Source organism: Nansenia antarctica, assembly GCF_963989245.1.
Source record: "Nansenia antarctica genome assembly, chromosome: 11".
Classification (NCBI taxonomy): domain Eukaryota; kingdom Metazoa; phylum Chordata; class Actinopteri; order Argentiniformes; family Microstomatidae; genus Nansenia; species Nansenia antarctica.
Window position 1 is genome coordinate 5,294,489 of NC_137681.1, and position 17,500 is coordinate 5,311,988.

At 47.0% G+C, this 17,500-nt stretch overlaps 2 protein-coding genes across 2 annotated transcripts in view; one reads left to right on the forward strand and one right to left on the reverse strand.

Annotated features, from left to right (window-relative positions):
* The window catches only part of adrb1 (adrenoceptor beta 1), a gene marked incomplete at both ends in the record, with an annotated part of 16,682 nt that extends 1,018 nt beyond the window's left edge, over positions 1-15,664 (forward strand). Inside the window, 3 exons of the mRNA XM_080541905.1 lie at positions 1,408-1,421; positions 3,114-3,236; positions 15,641-15,664. Coding sequence (XP_080398031.1) covers positions 1,408-1,421; positions 3,114-3,236; positions 15,641-15,664 — 161 coding nt within the window. The remainder of the gene's footprint in view (positions 1-1,407; positions 1,422-3,113; positions 3,237-15,640) is intronic.
* A 1,061-nt stretch (positions 15,665-16,725) lies between these two features.
* The window catches only part of ccdc186 (coiled-coil domain-containing protein 186), a gene marked incomplete at its 5' end in the record, with an annotated part of 39,698 nt that continues 38,923 nt past the window's right edge, over positions 16,726-17,500 (reverse strand). Inside the window, one exon of the mRNA XM_080541906.1 lies at positions 16,726-17,101. Within this exon, the coding sequence (XP_080398032.1) occupies positions 17,018-17,101 (84 nt within the window). The 3' untranslated portion in view covers positions 16,726-17,017. The remainder of the gene's footprint in view (positions 17,102-17,500) is intronic.

Sequence of the window (17,500 nt, forward strand, 5' to 3'; positions counted from 1 at the left end):
TCTCACCCTCTCTGTCTCCTTTTCTCTCTCTCTCTTTCTCTCTCTCTCTCACCCTCTCTCCTTTTCTCTCTCCCTCTCTCACCCTCTCTGTCTCCTTTTCTCTCTCTCTCTTTCTCTCTCTCCCCCCCTCTCTCTCCCTCTCTCTCTCACCCTCTCTCTCTCCTTTTCTCTCTCTCCCTCTCTCTCTCTCAGTGGTCCGCTCATGCTTGTGTCATATTGTATACTGTGGTTGTTGACTAGTGTGCAATAAAAGTGTCATATTTGTTAATTCATCGTTCCTTTTCCTTTCTAAGGTATTTTTTGGCTTGTGTTTGTGCGATGAATCTTAACAGTTAAAAAGTCGAATGACTTACTTTGAAATGTAAAATATTGCACAAAAAACGTGCGTAATATGGTTTAAAAAGATCTGTTTGTAAGAAAAATAACTCCAATAGCTTTTTAGTACCTACCTTTTGTACGTTTATAGTACCCTGCCATCACGCAATTTAATTCTATATTTTTATACCCATATGTGTGGAATATTGCGCTAATAACAACATTAATGTACAGTAATATGTTGCTACAGTGATTTAGTTATTGAGGTTTTGAGTTGTGGCTTGCGTTTTGGTTAGTAAGCCTACATCTTTCAGGCTTAATGGAGCACTGATAAACCCTTCTGCCTAGTCATGCTACATAAACGTTTGCACAAGGGCATGTAGGATTTATGAAGGGTTTATGAATGCTTCATTAACAAAAACCATTTGCAGTTGTAAAAAAAAGTCATATCTTTGGTGATCTGATTTTACAGTGCACTTATTAGGGCAATAAACACAGAGAAGTTGTGGTATAAGCTATAAATCATAATGCTGTGTTGTCAGAGGAAGATGAACATGGTTTATGTGCATAATGAACCACTCAATTATTTTGTCTATTGCATCGCCATCTGTCCGTGATCAAAGAGCATGTATTAATTAACATATTAGCCTGGTTTGTGCATATTAAATAACACATCCGTTTAACAATACACCTGTTGCTTAACAGCAATATGGCATCTGCAATGGGCACCTGGGATCATTGAAAACCTGAACATAGTCACATTCATTTTTTTTGTAATCAATTATTTGTAGTAACCCCCCCCCCCCATGGCGATAACATCCCTTCCACACACCCCCCCCACACACACCCCCCATAGTTCTTCATTACACTATATTTGGTATATCATAAAATCATAATAGTACAACAATTACAGGTTACATTCACATACAACACAGCCTACAAACACAGTCACTCCATCAACTCTTTTATCTTATGTATTGCAGAGGTCCATGTTTGAATTGTCCTTTCTTTAGCTCCATGTATTCTGGCTATAGATTGTTCACATAGTCACATTCTTAAGGGATGTGAGATATGATCGTATTGTTTACACAGTTGATTGTATGCAGGCAAGCACAAAGACGTTATAAAACGTGGCCCCATGTGCCCATGTGTGGTTGTGACTGAGAGATGTGAGATAATGGTTGTGACTTCACCATGGTCATCTCACTGACTCAGGTGACAGAGATGGAGAGTATTATTATAGTCCTACTTTAAACAAGTTATAACTTTAGACGCTTTAGTAAAGGCCTAGGCTGTAGATGCTTCACAGATGTCATGCTGTGTTTATCAAGACCAAAACATTGAGCCACCTGAACAGTTTCTTCCCCACGGCTGTGGGCCTCACACACACACACACACACACACACACACACACGCACACGCACACGCACACACACACGCACACACGCACACGCACATGCACACACACACACACACACACACTTACAACTGACAGTCATTTCTATTAGTTTTACATGACTCTAATTTACAGACCTACATAATTATTGTTTTAGTGCCCCTTTTGTCATTGTCTTTTAAAACGGTTTTTGCTTCTATATTGTTGTTTTATCTTTATGTCCTATATGCACCAACCTACCAAGTCAATTTCCTGTATGTGCAAATATACTTGGCAATAAAAATAATTGTGATTCTGATTCTGAAGCTGTACAGAGGGTGGATTTAATATGGTTATGCAACATTTGGCAAAGCACCAGATCTCAGGACCCGGGGCGGCTGTGGTTCAGGAGGTAGAGCCGGCGTCTAATGATCGCAAGGTCGGAGGTTCGGCGGTTTGATCCCTGGCTGGCCACGTGTCCTTGGGCAAAACACTGAACCCCAAATTGCTCCCAATGAGTGGGCCGGGCGCCTTGCATGGTAGCTTGCCGCCATATGGGTGAATGAGAGGCCGTTGTAAAGCATTTTGGAATAAGGCGCTATAAGTGCAGTCCGTTTACCATTTAAAGACCTGTTACAACATTTACCCGAACATCTAACCCTAACCCTAATATCTAACCTAACCCTAACATCTAACCCTAACATCTAACCCTAACCCTAACCCTAATTACCTTATGGTTACCTATGGCCGCTGGAAGATAGGGGTTTAAAACTTGGGTTTGTTTCCCACTCCTGTCAGCATGTTAGAATAGCATGCTTAAAAAGTAACATCAAAGTAATTTCAAACCAATACATGTTCAGTATTATTACAAAACAAAATCAAAAGATAAAATGATCACAGGGCTCTTGGGCATTTAAGTGAACACATTTTCACACAGAAGGCATACTATCAAAATGTACGGTGTACAATTTCAGAGGTAAAAAGTTGCAGCAAAACTTGAAGTTACTTGGATATCACTTAGGTGATTTACATGCATGCAGGCTTTCTTTTCAGAGCACCTTCCTCTCCCATTGTTATGCAGTACACAATGCTAAATGCTAAGCTGTCACTACAGTAAGTAGGCTAAACAAACTCCAATCTCAGGTCACTGACTCAGGTCCACAGAACACTCTTCATAGTATCCATGTCCTGTCGTTTATGTTTATGTTAGCATGGCGAGGGGGAGGAGGAGGAGGAGAGAGGAGGAGGAGGAGGAGGAGGAGGCGGAGGCGGAGGAGGAGGAGGAGGAGGAGGGGGGAGGAGGAGGAGGAGGAGGAGGAGGGGGAGGAGGAGGAGGAGGAGGAGGGGGGAGGAGGAGGAGGAGGAGGAGGAGGGGGAGGAGGAGGAGGAGGAGGCGGAGGCGGAGGAGGAGGAGGAGGAGGAGGGGGAGGAGGAGGAGGAGGCGGAGGAGGAGGAGGAGGAGGAGGGGGAGGAGGAGGAGGAGGAGGAGGAGGGGGAGGAGGAGGAGGAGGAGGAGGAGGAGGAGGGGGAGGAGGAGGAGGAGGAGGCGGAGGAGGGGGAGGAGGAGGAGGAGGAGGGGGAGGAGGAGGCGGAGGAGGGGGAGGAGGAGGAGGAGGAGGCGGAGGAGGGGGAGGAGGAGGAGGAGGAGGAGGAAGAGGAGGAGGAGGAGGAGGAGGAGGAGGAGGAGGCGGAGGAGGAGGAGGGGGGAGGAGGAGGAGGAGGAGGAGGAGGAGGAGGAGGAGGAGGAGGGGAGGAGGAGGGGGAGGAGGGGGAGGAGGAGGAGTAGGAGGGGGAGGAGGAGGAGGAGGAGGAGGAGGGGGAGGAGGAGGAGGAGGAGGAGGGGGAGGAGGAGGAGGAGGCGGAGGAGGAGGCGATCCTATTCAAATGGTTACAGAAGATCAATAGGAAGTATGGAGATACTCTGCATCTCTCCAGACTCTCCCAGGACAATAACGTCGGATCGGAAGCCGGCTGAACAACACAACCAAAGCGCCTGGCAAACAACTCGCCCGTGGTTCTTTCGAGTGGCTCTTTAGGGAACCGTTTCTATTTGTTGCCCCACAGCTGGGTCCTATTAATCAGTCCCAGAGAACCGGGCGACGTTTCTAAAATACATTAGCGGGGTTCTGTGTTCCGCTAATGCCGCTCTCCCGAGGGGCCTTGCTTGCGCACATTTCGAGTAATCTGAAAAAGATGAATTCAATAGAGGGGCTCTCCTCCGCCGTTTTTAGCTAATGAAGCTTGTTTAAAAGATGATTGCCCCCGCGCTAATGTATGCGCCCCGCGAACACGAAGGCCCCGGTCGTTTAAAAAAACAACAACAGTTATCACCGGCGTAGACGAGGCCTGGCACCGGCTCACCTTGTTATCAGGGATTATTAGTTTGGCAGGAAGGCGGACCGCTCGTATCCGGGCAGATTATAAATGCTGCTCAGATGGAGATTAACCCTCTTAAAAAGAATAATTAATCGAAATTGCGCGTGTGTATAAATATAGAAGAGTTGGCTGCACCGACGACTACCAGAGGAGAGTAGCAGGCGGTCTCAACCTGCTGTGTTTTGAATGTGACAGTTGGAAGTTGTTTCCTGTTCCTTTACAGTTTCTCTAACCGACTTCTTTGCTGCCCTCCTCATCTCCTTTTCTAGACACTTCCACCCCAAATGCACCCAGAAAGGTCTGGTTGACCAAAACTGCATCAAACTCGGCCTTCGTTAAGCCAATAGAATAGATAGATAGTTGAAAAAGGACAAGGATAGCATAGCTATTGGCGTTTCCTCTCGTCAATCATCTCCCACAGCAAGCACTTGCCCCCCAGTGCTCGCACGCCACACGTTTCTGATTCAGAGAGAAGGCCTTGCAGCCATGTGTGTCACGCCCTCTACCTCCCAGTTAGCTTGCAGTCCTCTCTCTCTCTCTCTCTCTCTCTCTCTCTCTCTCTCTCTCTCTCTCTCTCTCTCTCTCCCTCTCTCTCTCTCTCTCTCTCTCTCTCTCTCTCTCTCTCTCTCTCTCTCTCTCTCTCTCTCTCTCTCTCTCTCTCTCTCTCTCTCTCTCTCTCTCTCTCTCTCTCTCTCTCTCTCTCTCTCTCTCTGATTACAGGAGTGGAGTCAGGTGTGCGGGAGTCAAGTTACTGGCTGTTTGCCAACATCAGCAGCCTTGCCATAAATTCCAGACTTCACCACCCTGCCAGATCGCATAGCTTCAGTTCCACGGTTAGTCACACACTCCCAGCCTTCGCTAAGCTACTGTTCCGTCGAGTCTACTCAGCATACTAACCCCTGTTTCCCTGTGCCTGATGTACTCCAGCCTGACTGCTGCCTGTGCCTGCCCCCTGCCTGCCCTGTCTGCAGGCCTGACTGCCCTGTCTATCTGTCTGTCTGACTGCCCTGTCTATCTGTCTGTCTGACTGCTCTGTCTATCTGCCTGCCTGACCGCCCTGTCTATCTGCCTGCCTGACCGCCCTGTCTATCTGACTGCCCTGTCTATCTGTCTATCTGACTGCCCTGTCTGTCTGTCTGTCTGTCTGACTGCCCTGTCTATTTGTCTGTCTGACTGCCCTATCTATCTGTCTGCCTGACTGCCCTGTCTATCTGTCTGTCTGTCTGACTGCCCTGTCTATCTGTCTGTCTGACTGCCCTGTCTATCTGTCTGTCTGCCTGCCCTGTCTATCTGTCTGTCTGTCTGTCTGACTGCGCTGTCTATCTGTCTGCCTGCCCTATCTATCTGTCTGTCTGTCTGCCTGCCCTGTCTATCTGTCTGCCTGACTGCCCTGTCTATCTGTCTGTCTGACTGCCCTGTCTATCTGTCTGTCTGACTGCCCTGTCTATCTGTCTGCCTGACTGCCCTGTCTATCTGCCTGACTGCCCTGTCTATCTGTCTGTCTGTCTGACTGCCCTGTCTATCTGTCTGTCTGCCTGACTGCCCTGTCTATCTGTCTGTCTGACTGCCCTGTCTATCTATCTGCCTGTCTGACTGCCCTGTCTATCTGTCTTCCTGACTGCCCTGTCTATCTGTCTGCCTGACTGCCCTGTCTATCTGTCTGTCTGACTGCCCTGTCTATCTGTCTGCCTGACTGCCCTGTCTATCTGCCTGCTTGACTACCCTGTCTATCTGTCTGCCTGACTGCCCTGTCTATCTATCTGTCTGTCTGCCTGTCCTCCCTGCCTGACTGCCCTGTCTATCTGTCTGCCTGTCCTCTCTGCCTGACTGCCCTGTCTGTCTGTCTGTCTGTCTGCCAGCTTTTCTCCATCTGCGCTCTGCTTTGCTCGATGAACAGTGCGTTAGTGTTTTCATTTATATGACGGAAATAGTTTCAGTCATAGTTTGAATAGCAGGGAAGATAGATATGTCAAAGAATATGCAAAAATGGTCAGATGTTTCACATGTTGTTGAAGTTCAAAAACATCTAAAAGGACAGAGTTCTTTGGCTCTGGTGTCCTACATTATCTACATGAATATTTAAATCCCCAGCAATGATTAAACCGTTAAATTCAGTAGGAATAATGGAGAGAAGCTCTAAGTTCATTGAAATAGATAGTAGAGAGAGTATTGGGGTGGTCTGTATAAAATTATGAATAGTATTCGAGGGCGGCATTTAAAAACAACTGAAAGACATTCAAATGATAAAACTTCTCCGGATGATGTCTGTTTGCAGCTAAAACTGTCTCTGAAAAAGGAGGCGATTCCACCTCCTTTCCTATGGGATCTAACGACATCTAAGGTTCTAAAATTGGGGGATGCTGACAAGAATTGGTGTCTTGTTATCTTTATCTAACCAAGTTATAAATAAAAAATCGAGTTCATAGGAGCTAATCAAATCGTTGATTAAAAGAGAGACGTTTTGTGGTTTTGTGTTTGGTCTCTGTGTGGGCTGTGTGCGGCAGGGTACAGAAATTAAATTTGTTCTGTTACTGACATGAACAGGGATAGCAAGAATTGAGTCCCAGCTTTATATCAGGAATGTCAATGGTGTCTCATAACTCTACGGAAGCGGGGACAGTTAGAGCCTCAACTGACTGTGGGTGTCATCCGACGGGTGATGGAGGTATCCCGCGGTGTCGGGGTAGGGGTGGGGTGACGGGTATTGTTGATGGGGCTGGCGTCACAGGGGGGTGTGGGACCAGGTGTTGTAGAATGGAAAGTTGGCTGAGATGGAGCAGCTCTCGGGGTGGGCTCTACTCCTGTCCGGAACGGCGTGAGTTGGAGGGGTGCCGCATCAATATGCAGACTGACCGTTGTGCCGACAGCCCTCCCTGCATGTGAATGCTCTCCGCTTCTCTGTTACGGTACATGTGGGAAGACGGTACATGTGGGAAAACTAGGGTTAGGGTTAGGTGCTACGTCGACTTGGTACATGCTGGCATGTCTAACCCTAACCCTAATCCTATCCCTAACCCTAACCCTACCCCTAACCCCAACCCTAACCTTAACCGTAGCACCCTAGCACCTAACCCTAACCCTAGTTTTCCCACATGTACCGTCTTGTCAGCTCTCGCAGAAATCCGCTAATAAACTGTCGGCATCGTGGTCCGTCGGCACAGTGGGTGGGCCCCGTTGGAGGAAGGAGAACTCAGTGGACTCAGTGGTGAGGGTTAGGGTCTCTGGGAGTTTGGGGTAGAGTGGTTTGGGAGAGGGGGTGGGGGGAGAGAGAACGGGGGCTGTACCATCGCTTTAGTGGGGGCTCAACGAACTAATGATTAGTTTTGCCCTGGAGACTGAGGAGCGCAGTTTACGCAGTTGTGATGCGTGTGGGGAGAGTGAGAGGTCATCTGCAGCGCGCATTTTAGCCAGCTGTGATGAGTTTGCAGGGCTGTGGGGAGAGTTTATCCACTGTGAACAATTCAGTTGGCTGTGCTGAGTCTGAAGAATCCTGCGTGGTGGGCCTTTCAGTTGGATCAAGAGCATCGAGGGAAGGAGGAGCAGACTTTATGAGGTCGAAGAGTATGTTGTTAGTTAAATGGTATTCTCCCGATCTGTTTAAGTGGAGGCCGTCTCTTTTGAATAGGTCTCTCGGCCTCCAGAATATGTTCCAGGGGGTCAATACATTTTAGCCCTTTAAGTTTGCACGCACCAGAGAGCCAAGTGTTTAGGCTTAGGAGCCGGCTGAAAGTTACCTCTGTCAACTGTGGGTAGCGGTCCACAGATGAATGCTTCAATCTTAAGCTTGTCAAGTCTATTGAAAAAGTTCCATAAAATCACGTCTCAAGTCTAGTGAGCCCATTTTTTACGTGAATCGGTTTGTCCCACGTGTCATACGAGACGCTTTGTGCTTGCCCCGTCTGCCTGCCCTAATGACACAATGATTATCAGTTTAGTCAGGACACAGTTTAGTCAGTTTAATCATTGTTTAATGAAAATGCTAATACGTTACGTTTGGCGTAATTGGTTGGCTGCACTCCGTAAAGCTTCCTGCCTGCAATGGCTACGTTGGATTTCAAGCCAATCAAGTGTCTTCATAAAAAAAATATGTAATTATTTTTTAAGATTCATTTAATCAAGTCCTGTCCTGAGGTATCAGGTCATGTATGGGCTCATGTTGCCACCTGGTATACAAGCCTCTGTCTAGACATCTGATTATGTATGGTACATTTATTATTTATGGTATACAAGCCTATGGATAGCATTTTACCCAGTTTGCTCTGTGATGTTCAAAGCCTCCTTCAACCCATTCAAATATGGAGTTTAGCTCATCAAACTGATTTCTAAAATGTAAAGTCTTAAGAAAGGCAATGCAGGAAGTGTACAGACGCCTATAAATGAAGATGGGATGGCTGTTGCATTGACGTGTTTAAAAATGTATTTTAGACCCATTTTCAGAAAGAATAGGTGGCTATAATAATACACAAAATGGCAGACAGGAATTAAATAGTCAAAATAGTGATAATAGTACACTGCTACGGTTAGGGTTGTTATTACATTAGGTACATTTTTGTGTTTTGTTTTATGTCACCTGACCAGGAAAAACTACAGTCATAGCTGGGAATTGACCTTATCCCCCATTTCACCAAGTCATCATCAATGAACTACCTTCTAGACCTACACTGCTGTGTGTTCCATTCATATTCTATGTGATTCGGTGAGAAAAATGTAAGTCTCACCACCAACCAAACCAACCCGAAGAATCCCTTCTGGCCAACAGTTCTGCGCCCTGCCAACCACTTCCTGCTAAGAGAACCATCTGGCCCAGGCCAGAAACCAACACAAGGATTTCATTACATTACACACCACTGGTTTAGTGCACACTTAAAAAATAAGATAACACTTGCTAGTTTTATCTGTTCACATTGATGGCGAGAGGGTATTAATAGAGGTACAACAAGTTCATAGGGTTGAGTGACTTGAGTAAAAATAGCACATGTCTGAACATGTTGAGAGCTTGTCTTATAGTGGAATTGCCTAAGTGGCTCGACACATTCTTTCGGTGTCGGTCCGTAGATGCCATTAACACTTTCACACGATCAAATTCTCTGTTGTTGTGTTTTTTTTCCTCCACTCAGCCTTGTACAATAAGCAGTGCTAGAGGGCAGGACAGAGAGTGCTGAGGTAATGATAGCAGGGTGCGACACGTGCCAAGTTACCTGCTGCATCCACCACCCTCCCCCCACAGGGACAGCTCACGTTGTGGTCTGTCATGCTATTCTTTGTGCAGCTACATTCATTCATATTCATATGAACTTACTGTATATCATAGATTCAGAAATGTAGTATGTATTTAAATGATAGGCCTAACGATCACATGCATGCACGCACCACACACACATACACACACACACACACACACACACACAACATCATCTAATCTCATCTAGTCTAATCTACCGGTAATCTTTACTTGCTGGACTGTAGGTGTCCAGTTCATGGCTGTGTGTAAAGTATATATAGGTAAGGTTAAGGGTCAAAAGGTCAAGTCATAATGTTGCTGTTGTATACTTCCAGGATTCAAGTTGCAAAAATGTGTGACAAATTGTGTGACAAAATTTTATCTAAAAGCATATATTAGCATAATAATATGTGTGTGTGAGTGCCTCTGTGTGTGTGTGTGTGTGTGAGTCTGTGTGCGTCTGTGTGCGAGTGCCTCTGTGTGTGTGTGTGTGCCTCTGTGTGTACGTGCGTGTGGTCAGTCTTGCGGTGGAGAGAGAGTGTGTGTTATCTCTGGACCAGAGAGCTATTGTCATGGTTTCCATGTCAGGTGGGCCAGGAGGCCCGCGAGGAGACAAGCTGGGCTTTATGAATTCACCAGCGGTGGCGCGGCCCGATAGGAGAGACAGAGTCTGTTATCAGAGCGAGCCAAAAATAGGCTGAGCAGAGTTTATGCAATACCCAATACCCTGGCCCGACGGCGTGAAGGGGAAGCAGCGTTCAAACGCCCCTGGAGAGACGGAGATGGAAATGTCACACAGGTGAGCAGAATTTAAAAGATGAAAACCAACCGACCGACCAACCAACTCCTCAGTGTTTGATATTATACCCACTGTAATAAGAAGAAGAAGAAGAAGAAGAAGAAGAATTATAACCTTTATTTGTGTAGCACTTTTCCTGCCTGAAGAAGGTCTATGACTGAAAGCTCGCAATAAACTACGTTTTTTTGCACAGTGTTTGAGTGTGCGGATGCTGTTATTTTGCACTCTATAGCAGTTTTCCTGCAAACGTTGCAGCTCAAAGTGCTTTAACAAAATAACAACAATAATATAAGAATTACTATAAGATTCAAACAAGTAAATACATATACAAATATATACAATAACTTAAGTTAGGTACTGTAGAGGATGTGATGACGTGTGTGTGTGTGTGTGTGTGTGTGTGTGTGTGTGTGTGTGTGTGTGTGTGTGTGTGTGTGTGTGTGTGTGTGTGTGTGTGTGTGTGTAGGTGAACGTGTCTTTAGTTTTAAGAAATAATCGGAAAGTGGTCCAATATATACGACTAACCTAATACAATCTACAGAAACCACACTATGCTGACTCAGTATGACTAATCAACTAATTAGTGACTAATCAGTGATGACTAATCAACATCTGTACATCGTTTTAACCATTGAGGAACATTGAGGAACAAAAACTAGAACAGTTTTGCCAAATTAATCCTTCAGAAGGCTCCCAGTCAGCTCGTAGTCGGGGCCTGCTTTCTACAGACACGGCCACTTGTCTAAATATAATTATTTTTAAGCGCGCAAACAGGAAATGCATTACCTAGATTACCACCACAGTGCTCAATGTCAACAACGTCGACAATGGCTTCTCTGAGACTAAAGGGGTGCGGGGGGTGGGGGGGATGGGGGATAAACAGCTTAAATACTGGACATGTTGTCAAAGGAGCAGGTTCTTCTTCTGTTGTTATTATGAGTATGCCTCGGGGGGAGGGAGGGCACGAAACCAGCATGCATACAATGAGGGTGTAAACTTTGTATACTGTGTATGTGTGTGTGAGGGGGAGAGGGAGGAGGGGAGGAAGAGAGAGAGGGGGGGGGGAGAGAGAGAGAGAGAGTGTGTGTGTGTGTGTGTGAGAGGGAGCGGGAGAGGGAGAGAGGAGAGGGGGGGGAGGGAGAGAGAGAGAGAAGAGAGGGGGGAGGGAGAGAGAGAGAGAAGAGAGAGGGGGAGGGAGAGAGAGAGAAGTGTGTGTGTGTGTGAGATGGAGAGGAAGGGGGAGGGAGAGAGAGAGAAAGAGGAGAGAGCGAGGGGGGAGGGAGAGAGAGAGTGTGTCTGTGTGTGTGTGAGAGTGAGAGGGAGGCGGGGAGGGAGAGAGAGAGAGTGTGTGTGTGTGAGAGGGAGGGGGGGGGAGAGAGAGAGAAGAGAGAAAGAGAGAAGAGAGAGAGGGGATGAGGGGGAGAGAGTGTGTGTGTGTGTGTGTATGTGCACACGTGTGTGTGTGTGTTAGGAGGGGGAGGCGACGTCCACACAGTCAACAGAGCTGTGTTTGTTATGGTTGTGGTCTGGCTGTGTTTGTAATATTTCCCCCTGACAATGCGGGCGTCCAGTACTGGCGGGTGGGGACGGCTCTACTGGTTTACTAATGTCTCTTTACTGTCTGTCAGGGATGAGTGACAGACATGCTGGTTGTGACTTCAGCCCCTGAGGCCACTTCTTTGATGTCCGACACTTGACATTTACCTTCTTGGCTGCGTAGGAGATGACGATGATGAGTAGGAAAATAACCCATCTAAAAGAATTACTCAGAACCCAAAATAACCCATCTAGCTCCTGAACCTCATCTCTAGAGGCCCCGTCTAGTTCCTGAACCTCATCTCTATAGGACCCGTCTAGTTCCTGACCATCATCCCTTCAGGTCCCATCTCGTCCCTGAACTTCATTCCTTAGTCACCATCTACCTCATCTCTAAAGGCCCCGTCTAGTTCCTGAACCTCATCTCTAGAGGCCCCGTCTAGTTCCTGAACCTCATCTCTAGAGGCCCTGTCTACCCCCTGACCATCATCCCTCAGTCCTCATCTACCCCCTGACCATCATCCCTCAGTCCTCATCTACCCCCTGACCATCATCCCCTCAGTCCTCATCTACCCCCTGACCATCATCCCTTTCAGTGCTTTCAGATCCGGAACAATATGATTATTATACACTAACACAGATACCACCCACCCAACCCAGGGGCAATACCACCCACAGATACCACCCACCCAACCCTACCAGGGGGAAACACAGAATATATTTTTCTTGTTCAATCCTTTCAGATCTGTCATAAGTGTCGAGAACTAACAGGCTAAATGTCTTGACAGGGCTCACTATGTGAAATAGGTATTCTGAGGTACACAGCCAAGAGGAAATGTTCGCTGTCAAGTCATAAACTGTTTATATGGGATGACACAAACTTGCCAGACAGTATGTAAGAGAAACAGAGATAGATCTCTTTTAATTCCCTGTAAACACCATATATACAGAATCGATCCGGAATCATTTTGTTTTCAACATTTGACAATTTTACAGAATATTTATATCTACAAATTTATAATAATCACAGTTTGAATATTTTCGACAGCAAGAGAACCAACAGAGAAGACAAACGTCATCTTGCTTTAGTCAGTCACAAGTTTGACAACTCACACACAACAACAACAACAACTCTTCATGTTGGTTATTTCTGTGGGACGGGGTACATATAAACAAAGAAGTCCAGAAGTTTCTTGGGGAACTTGTTTCCGATTTGTTTACAGACTTGGGTCCCAGGAAAAATATCATAATCACGAAAAACTGTTTTAATTCGTTTTTTTGGCAATGTTGTGGGGACGCATGATGGGCAACACATGGGGGGAGTGGAGTGTCGAGATCAAGTCAAGATTTGTCAACAGGTTGCACGGCATGGACCCTTTTAATCTATCCCATAAGAGTACCAAATTGAGAGTCCCTTCACTTGATGCATTATCAATCTATCTATCTATCTATCATGCAGTTACATTAAGTTGGCCTGTTCTGTTCGTTCACATTCTCCTTGGGGTTGGTTCTGCAGGCTGAACCTTGGAATCTGCACAAATCTTCATGCGCTGTTTGGAAATACAGTCTTGAACTCCTCCTCACCCCGTCAACCGACAATTCATTGACAACCTTTTGTCGTCGTCCCCCCCCCCATACAATAGAACACAACACAGCCAGGCTATAGGCTATACGGGGGAGTCAGCGTATAATTATGACAGCTCCAACATCCTTTTGTTATGGAAATGTGATTATTCAGATGGATTATTAGTTGAATATCCCCTCAAGTTTGGTTAAAGATGCCCTGCTCCTGGAAATATACTGATGCACTCGCGCAAGCTGTGTATTCTTCACGAAGTGTCAATGCAGCAGTCACTTCTGAGGAAAAGGATGTTTTCGCCTAAATATCATCTATTCTAGATTTGGTTCAGTTTATACTGTTTTCCTCATAACTTACGTAAGCCATTATTTTAAAGAATGTTAGCTAGCTGTATCAGGGGGTGATGAGGTGAAATGTTCCTTATGCATTTTGTTGTTGTTCCCGAATGAAGCCTAGGCAGGGAGGTGAGACCCATGGGTTAGTTTGGAAGGAGATGTCCTGCCTATGCAGCAGATAGAGAAAGCACTGACATTAATTAATTAATTAATTTTGCCATTTAGCAGACGCCTTTATCCAAAGCGACTTACAATTACGAATTACAGGGACATTCCCCCTGGAGTAACTGAGAGCTAAGTGCCTTACCCAAGGGCACACTAGTAGTGGTGTGGCTTCAGGCGGGATTTGAACTCACAACCTTCCGATCACAAGTCCAACTCACTATCCACTAGACCACCACTACCCCCACTAGTGACATCTCCCAGGTACTCTGTTAGGGTGAGAGAGGTGTCCTCTGTTAGGGTGAGAGAGGTATCCTCTGTTAGGTGAGAGAGGTGTCCTCTGTTAGGGTGAGAGAGGACTTCATCTCCCAGATAGCCTCTGTTAGGGTGAGAGAGGTAGCCTCTGTTAGGGTGAGAGAGGACTTAATCTCCCAGATAGCCTCTGTTAGGGTGAGAGAGGTAGCCTCTGTTAGGGTGAGAGAGGTAGCCTCTGTTAGGGTGAGAGAGGTAGCCTCTGTTAGGGTGAGAGAGGGCCTGGTCATCGTTGGGGTTTAAAGGCTCGCACCAAATCAATGTAGGAGCGGGAGACCAACAAAGACAGCAGAGAACACACCTTCAGAGCTAGTCCTTCATACGCTCTGTATCCTTCACACTGAGTGTGAGTGCGCGTGTGTGTGTCTGTGTGCGTGTGTGTACTGGCATCCATACCTGAGGAGAAGTCACATGTTATGTTGTCCTGTGACTTCACACAGCATGGCCATAAGCCGCTGTGTTGCAGGTGCTTGGCTAGGGGGGCGACAGGGGGGCTACATGGTAAATGTAAATGTTGTTTACCCCTGTGGACCGGTGTACCCTGGGCAGGGGCAAGGTACCCTTAGCCGTGACAGCTGAAGCACACGGAACAACTCCCATCCCCTCGGATAAACACGCACGCACACAGAGAGAGAAAACGGAAAAAACGAAGGCCAGGAATTGCACTTTTGCCCGGGAATATTGAGAGACGGCCTCAGATGAAGATGACCTCACACAGCCTTGCCTCTCTGTCCCTCCCTGCTAAGATGTTAAGAGACATTCAGATGGAGTCCAGCCCCGGGGCCTTACCACAGAACAACACACACAGTCACGGTCGGACGGACGGGGGAGGGAGGGAGGGGGGGGGCTATGGAGTGTGTGAGGAAGAACAGGGAAAACATAGGAGATCATTTGTCGTTTTTAGTGAAAATGTTCTGAAACTTCTGTCAAAATAATCAAAATAATAATTCTGTCATGTTAGCGAATGGACAAAAGAATGTACTGACTTCAACCCCCCCCCGCCCCAGAAAACAGCCAAACAAACAGATTTAACAGATTGAAAAAAACAAAGCAAACAAAATGTACAAAAATAAATAAAATCACATTAAATCACCAACTAAAGACCAGCCCTAGATTTCACCACCTACACTTGATATTATAACTGATAATTATTTCTTCTTTAAACGAAACAAGAACATAGGCCAACTGGTAAAAACCTAACATGGGACATTCATGTGAGACGTCGAATCTAGAATGGACCTATCGCTAAGCCACGCCCCCTTTGAAAACTCAGACAAACGAACAACGCTTCACTGACAGTGACTGACTGACTGACCGACCGTGACTGAATGACATTCAATGACTTACAATGGCGGGAGTTGCCAAATTTCTGATTTCTGATTCTTACCACAGCAAGTAATAGACATGTTATTTTAAAGATGACAAGAATATTTTTCGTCTAGAAGCTTTTCACCATCAGATATTAGCTGTCCGAGTTTTCTGCCTGTAGTGACTTTTGCTGTGATATGATTGGACTATTTCTATTTGGGGGCGTGGCTTAGCGATAGGTCCATTGATGCCAATCCACGATGCTCTCGAACCATCTCAAGTGTTAGGACTCAGCCTCAAGTGCTTTCTCCGGGCTACACAGGTGGACAGGAACATGGACACCTGACCAACAAGGGTCTGGGGGGGGGGGGGGGGGGGGCATCAATAAAAGTCTCTATGGTTTTAACTTCCCTTTCACCGCGGGAATACTGCATCTGGTATGCAGTAGAGGGGGGGGGGGAAATCAAGGTCTTGCAAAAATACATTCAGTTATTGGCACAAATACTTCAAAAAAGGAGAGAGAGAGAGAGAGAGAGAGAAAGAGAGAGAGAGAGAATGAGAAAGACAGAGAGAGAGAGAGAGAAAGAGAGAGAGAGACAGAGAGAGACAGAGAGAGAAAGAGAGAGAGAGACAGAGAGAGAGAGAAAGAGAGAGAGAGACAGAGAGAGACAGAGAGAGAGAAAGAGAGACAGAGAGAGAGAGGGAGAGATAGAGAGGGAGAGAGAGAGAGAGAGAAAGAGAGAGAGAGAAAGAGAGACAGAGAGAGACAGAGGGAGGGAGAGAGAGAGAGAGAGAGAGAGAGAGAGAGAGAGAGAGAGATGATACCATGCTGGGCATTGCAGCATTTGACATGGGAGCTGCTGTGTTAGCAATCAGAAATGCTAACACATAATCCCCTCTACTCATCCGGGGCTGGGTGGAGGACTGTGGGTCTCCATGGCAACGTAAGTCCGTTCGATTATGCAAGAGGAAAAAACAATTCTGATGGTGTACAACAAATACCTTCATTTTCGGGGATCGATTTTTGGAGTAACTGATGATTTTACAGCGGCAAAGACATTGGGGAGGAAAATGATCAACTTCACTTTATAGTTCTGAGACTAGAGTAGATGCCAGAAGCAGATACTTCATAGTGGGTTGGTTGGTTGGTTTCTCATCTTTTGATTGGTGGAGAGACCAGAGCACTTCGTTGATTGGCCAGAGGGGCCGGTGTTGTGCGGAGCAAGAGGGGAAGTAAGCAGAGTCCATCCATTGGTCAGAAGATCAGAGAGTTCATCTTACTGGTCAGAAGGGGGGGCGGGGCTTAGAAGATGGACAAACTGACCTATCAGGTACGGTCTCCTCCTGGACAGCAGGATTGAGATAACTGGGGTGGTCTTCAGTAGGAGGACCTACTGGGATTAAACATTCAAATCGCTCTGTGTGTGTGTGTGTGTGTGTGTGTGTGTGTATGTGTATGTGTGGGTGGCTCAGTTCAATTCTTGCTGTGGCACACCATGGTTCATGGAGTCATTGTGTGTGTCCCCCCACCCCCTCCTTCACTAGGTACTCTTCTCTGCTTCCTGTCCTCTCTCACGTGTCGCTTCCTGTCCTCTCTCGCGTGTCACTTCCTGTCCTCTCTCGCGTGTCACTTCCTGTCCTCCATCGCGTGTCACTTCCTGTCCTCCCTCGCGTGTCACTTCCTGTCCTCTCTCGCGTGTCACTTCCTCCTAGCTCCGTCCTCCGGCTGGCGTTGCTGGTTGATCAGTCTCTCGATCTCCGCCCCCAACGTCTGGAGGTTATCCTGCAGAGACACAGGGGGGGAGGGGAGGGGAGGGAGGGTACATGGTAAATGGACTGCACTTATATAGCGCCTTTATCCAAAGCGCTTTACAACGGCCTCTCATTCACCCATTCACACACACATTCACACACCAATGGCGGCAAGCTATCATGCAAGGCGCCTCATCCGGCCCGCTCTCTGGGAGCAATTTTAGGGGTTCAGTGTCTTGCCCCAAGGACACTTCGACATGTGGCCAGCCGGGGCTCGAACCGCCGAACTGCCGACCTTGCGATCGTTAGACGGCGGCTCTACCTCCTGCGCCACAGCCGCCCCTGTGGGGGGGGGGCACGTCAGACAACCCCATTCAACACCACGCTCATATTCTGGCCTGGACTTTAACACTGCTGGGGACCACTGGGA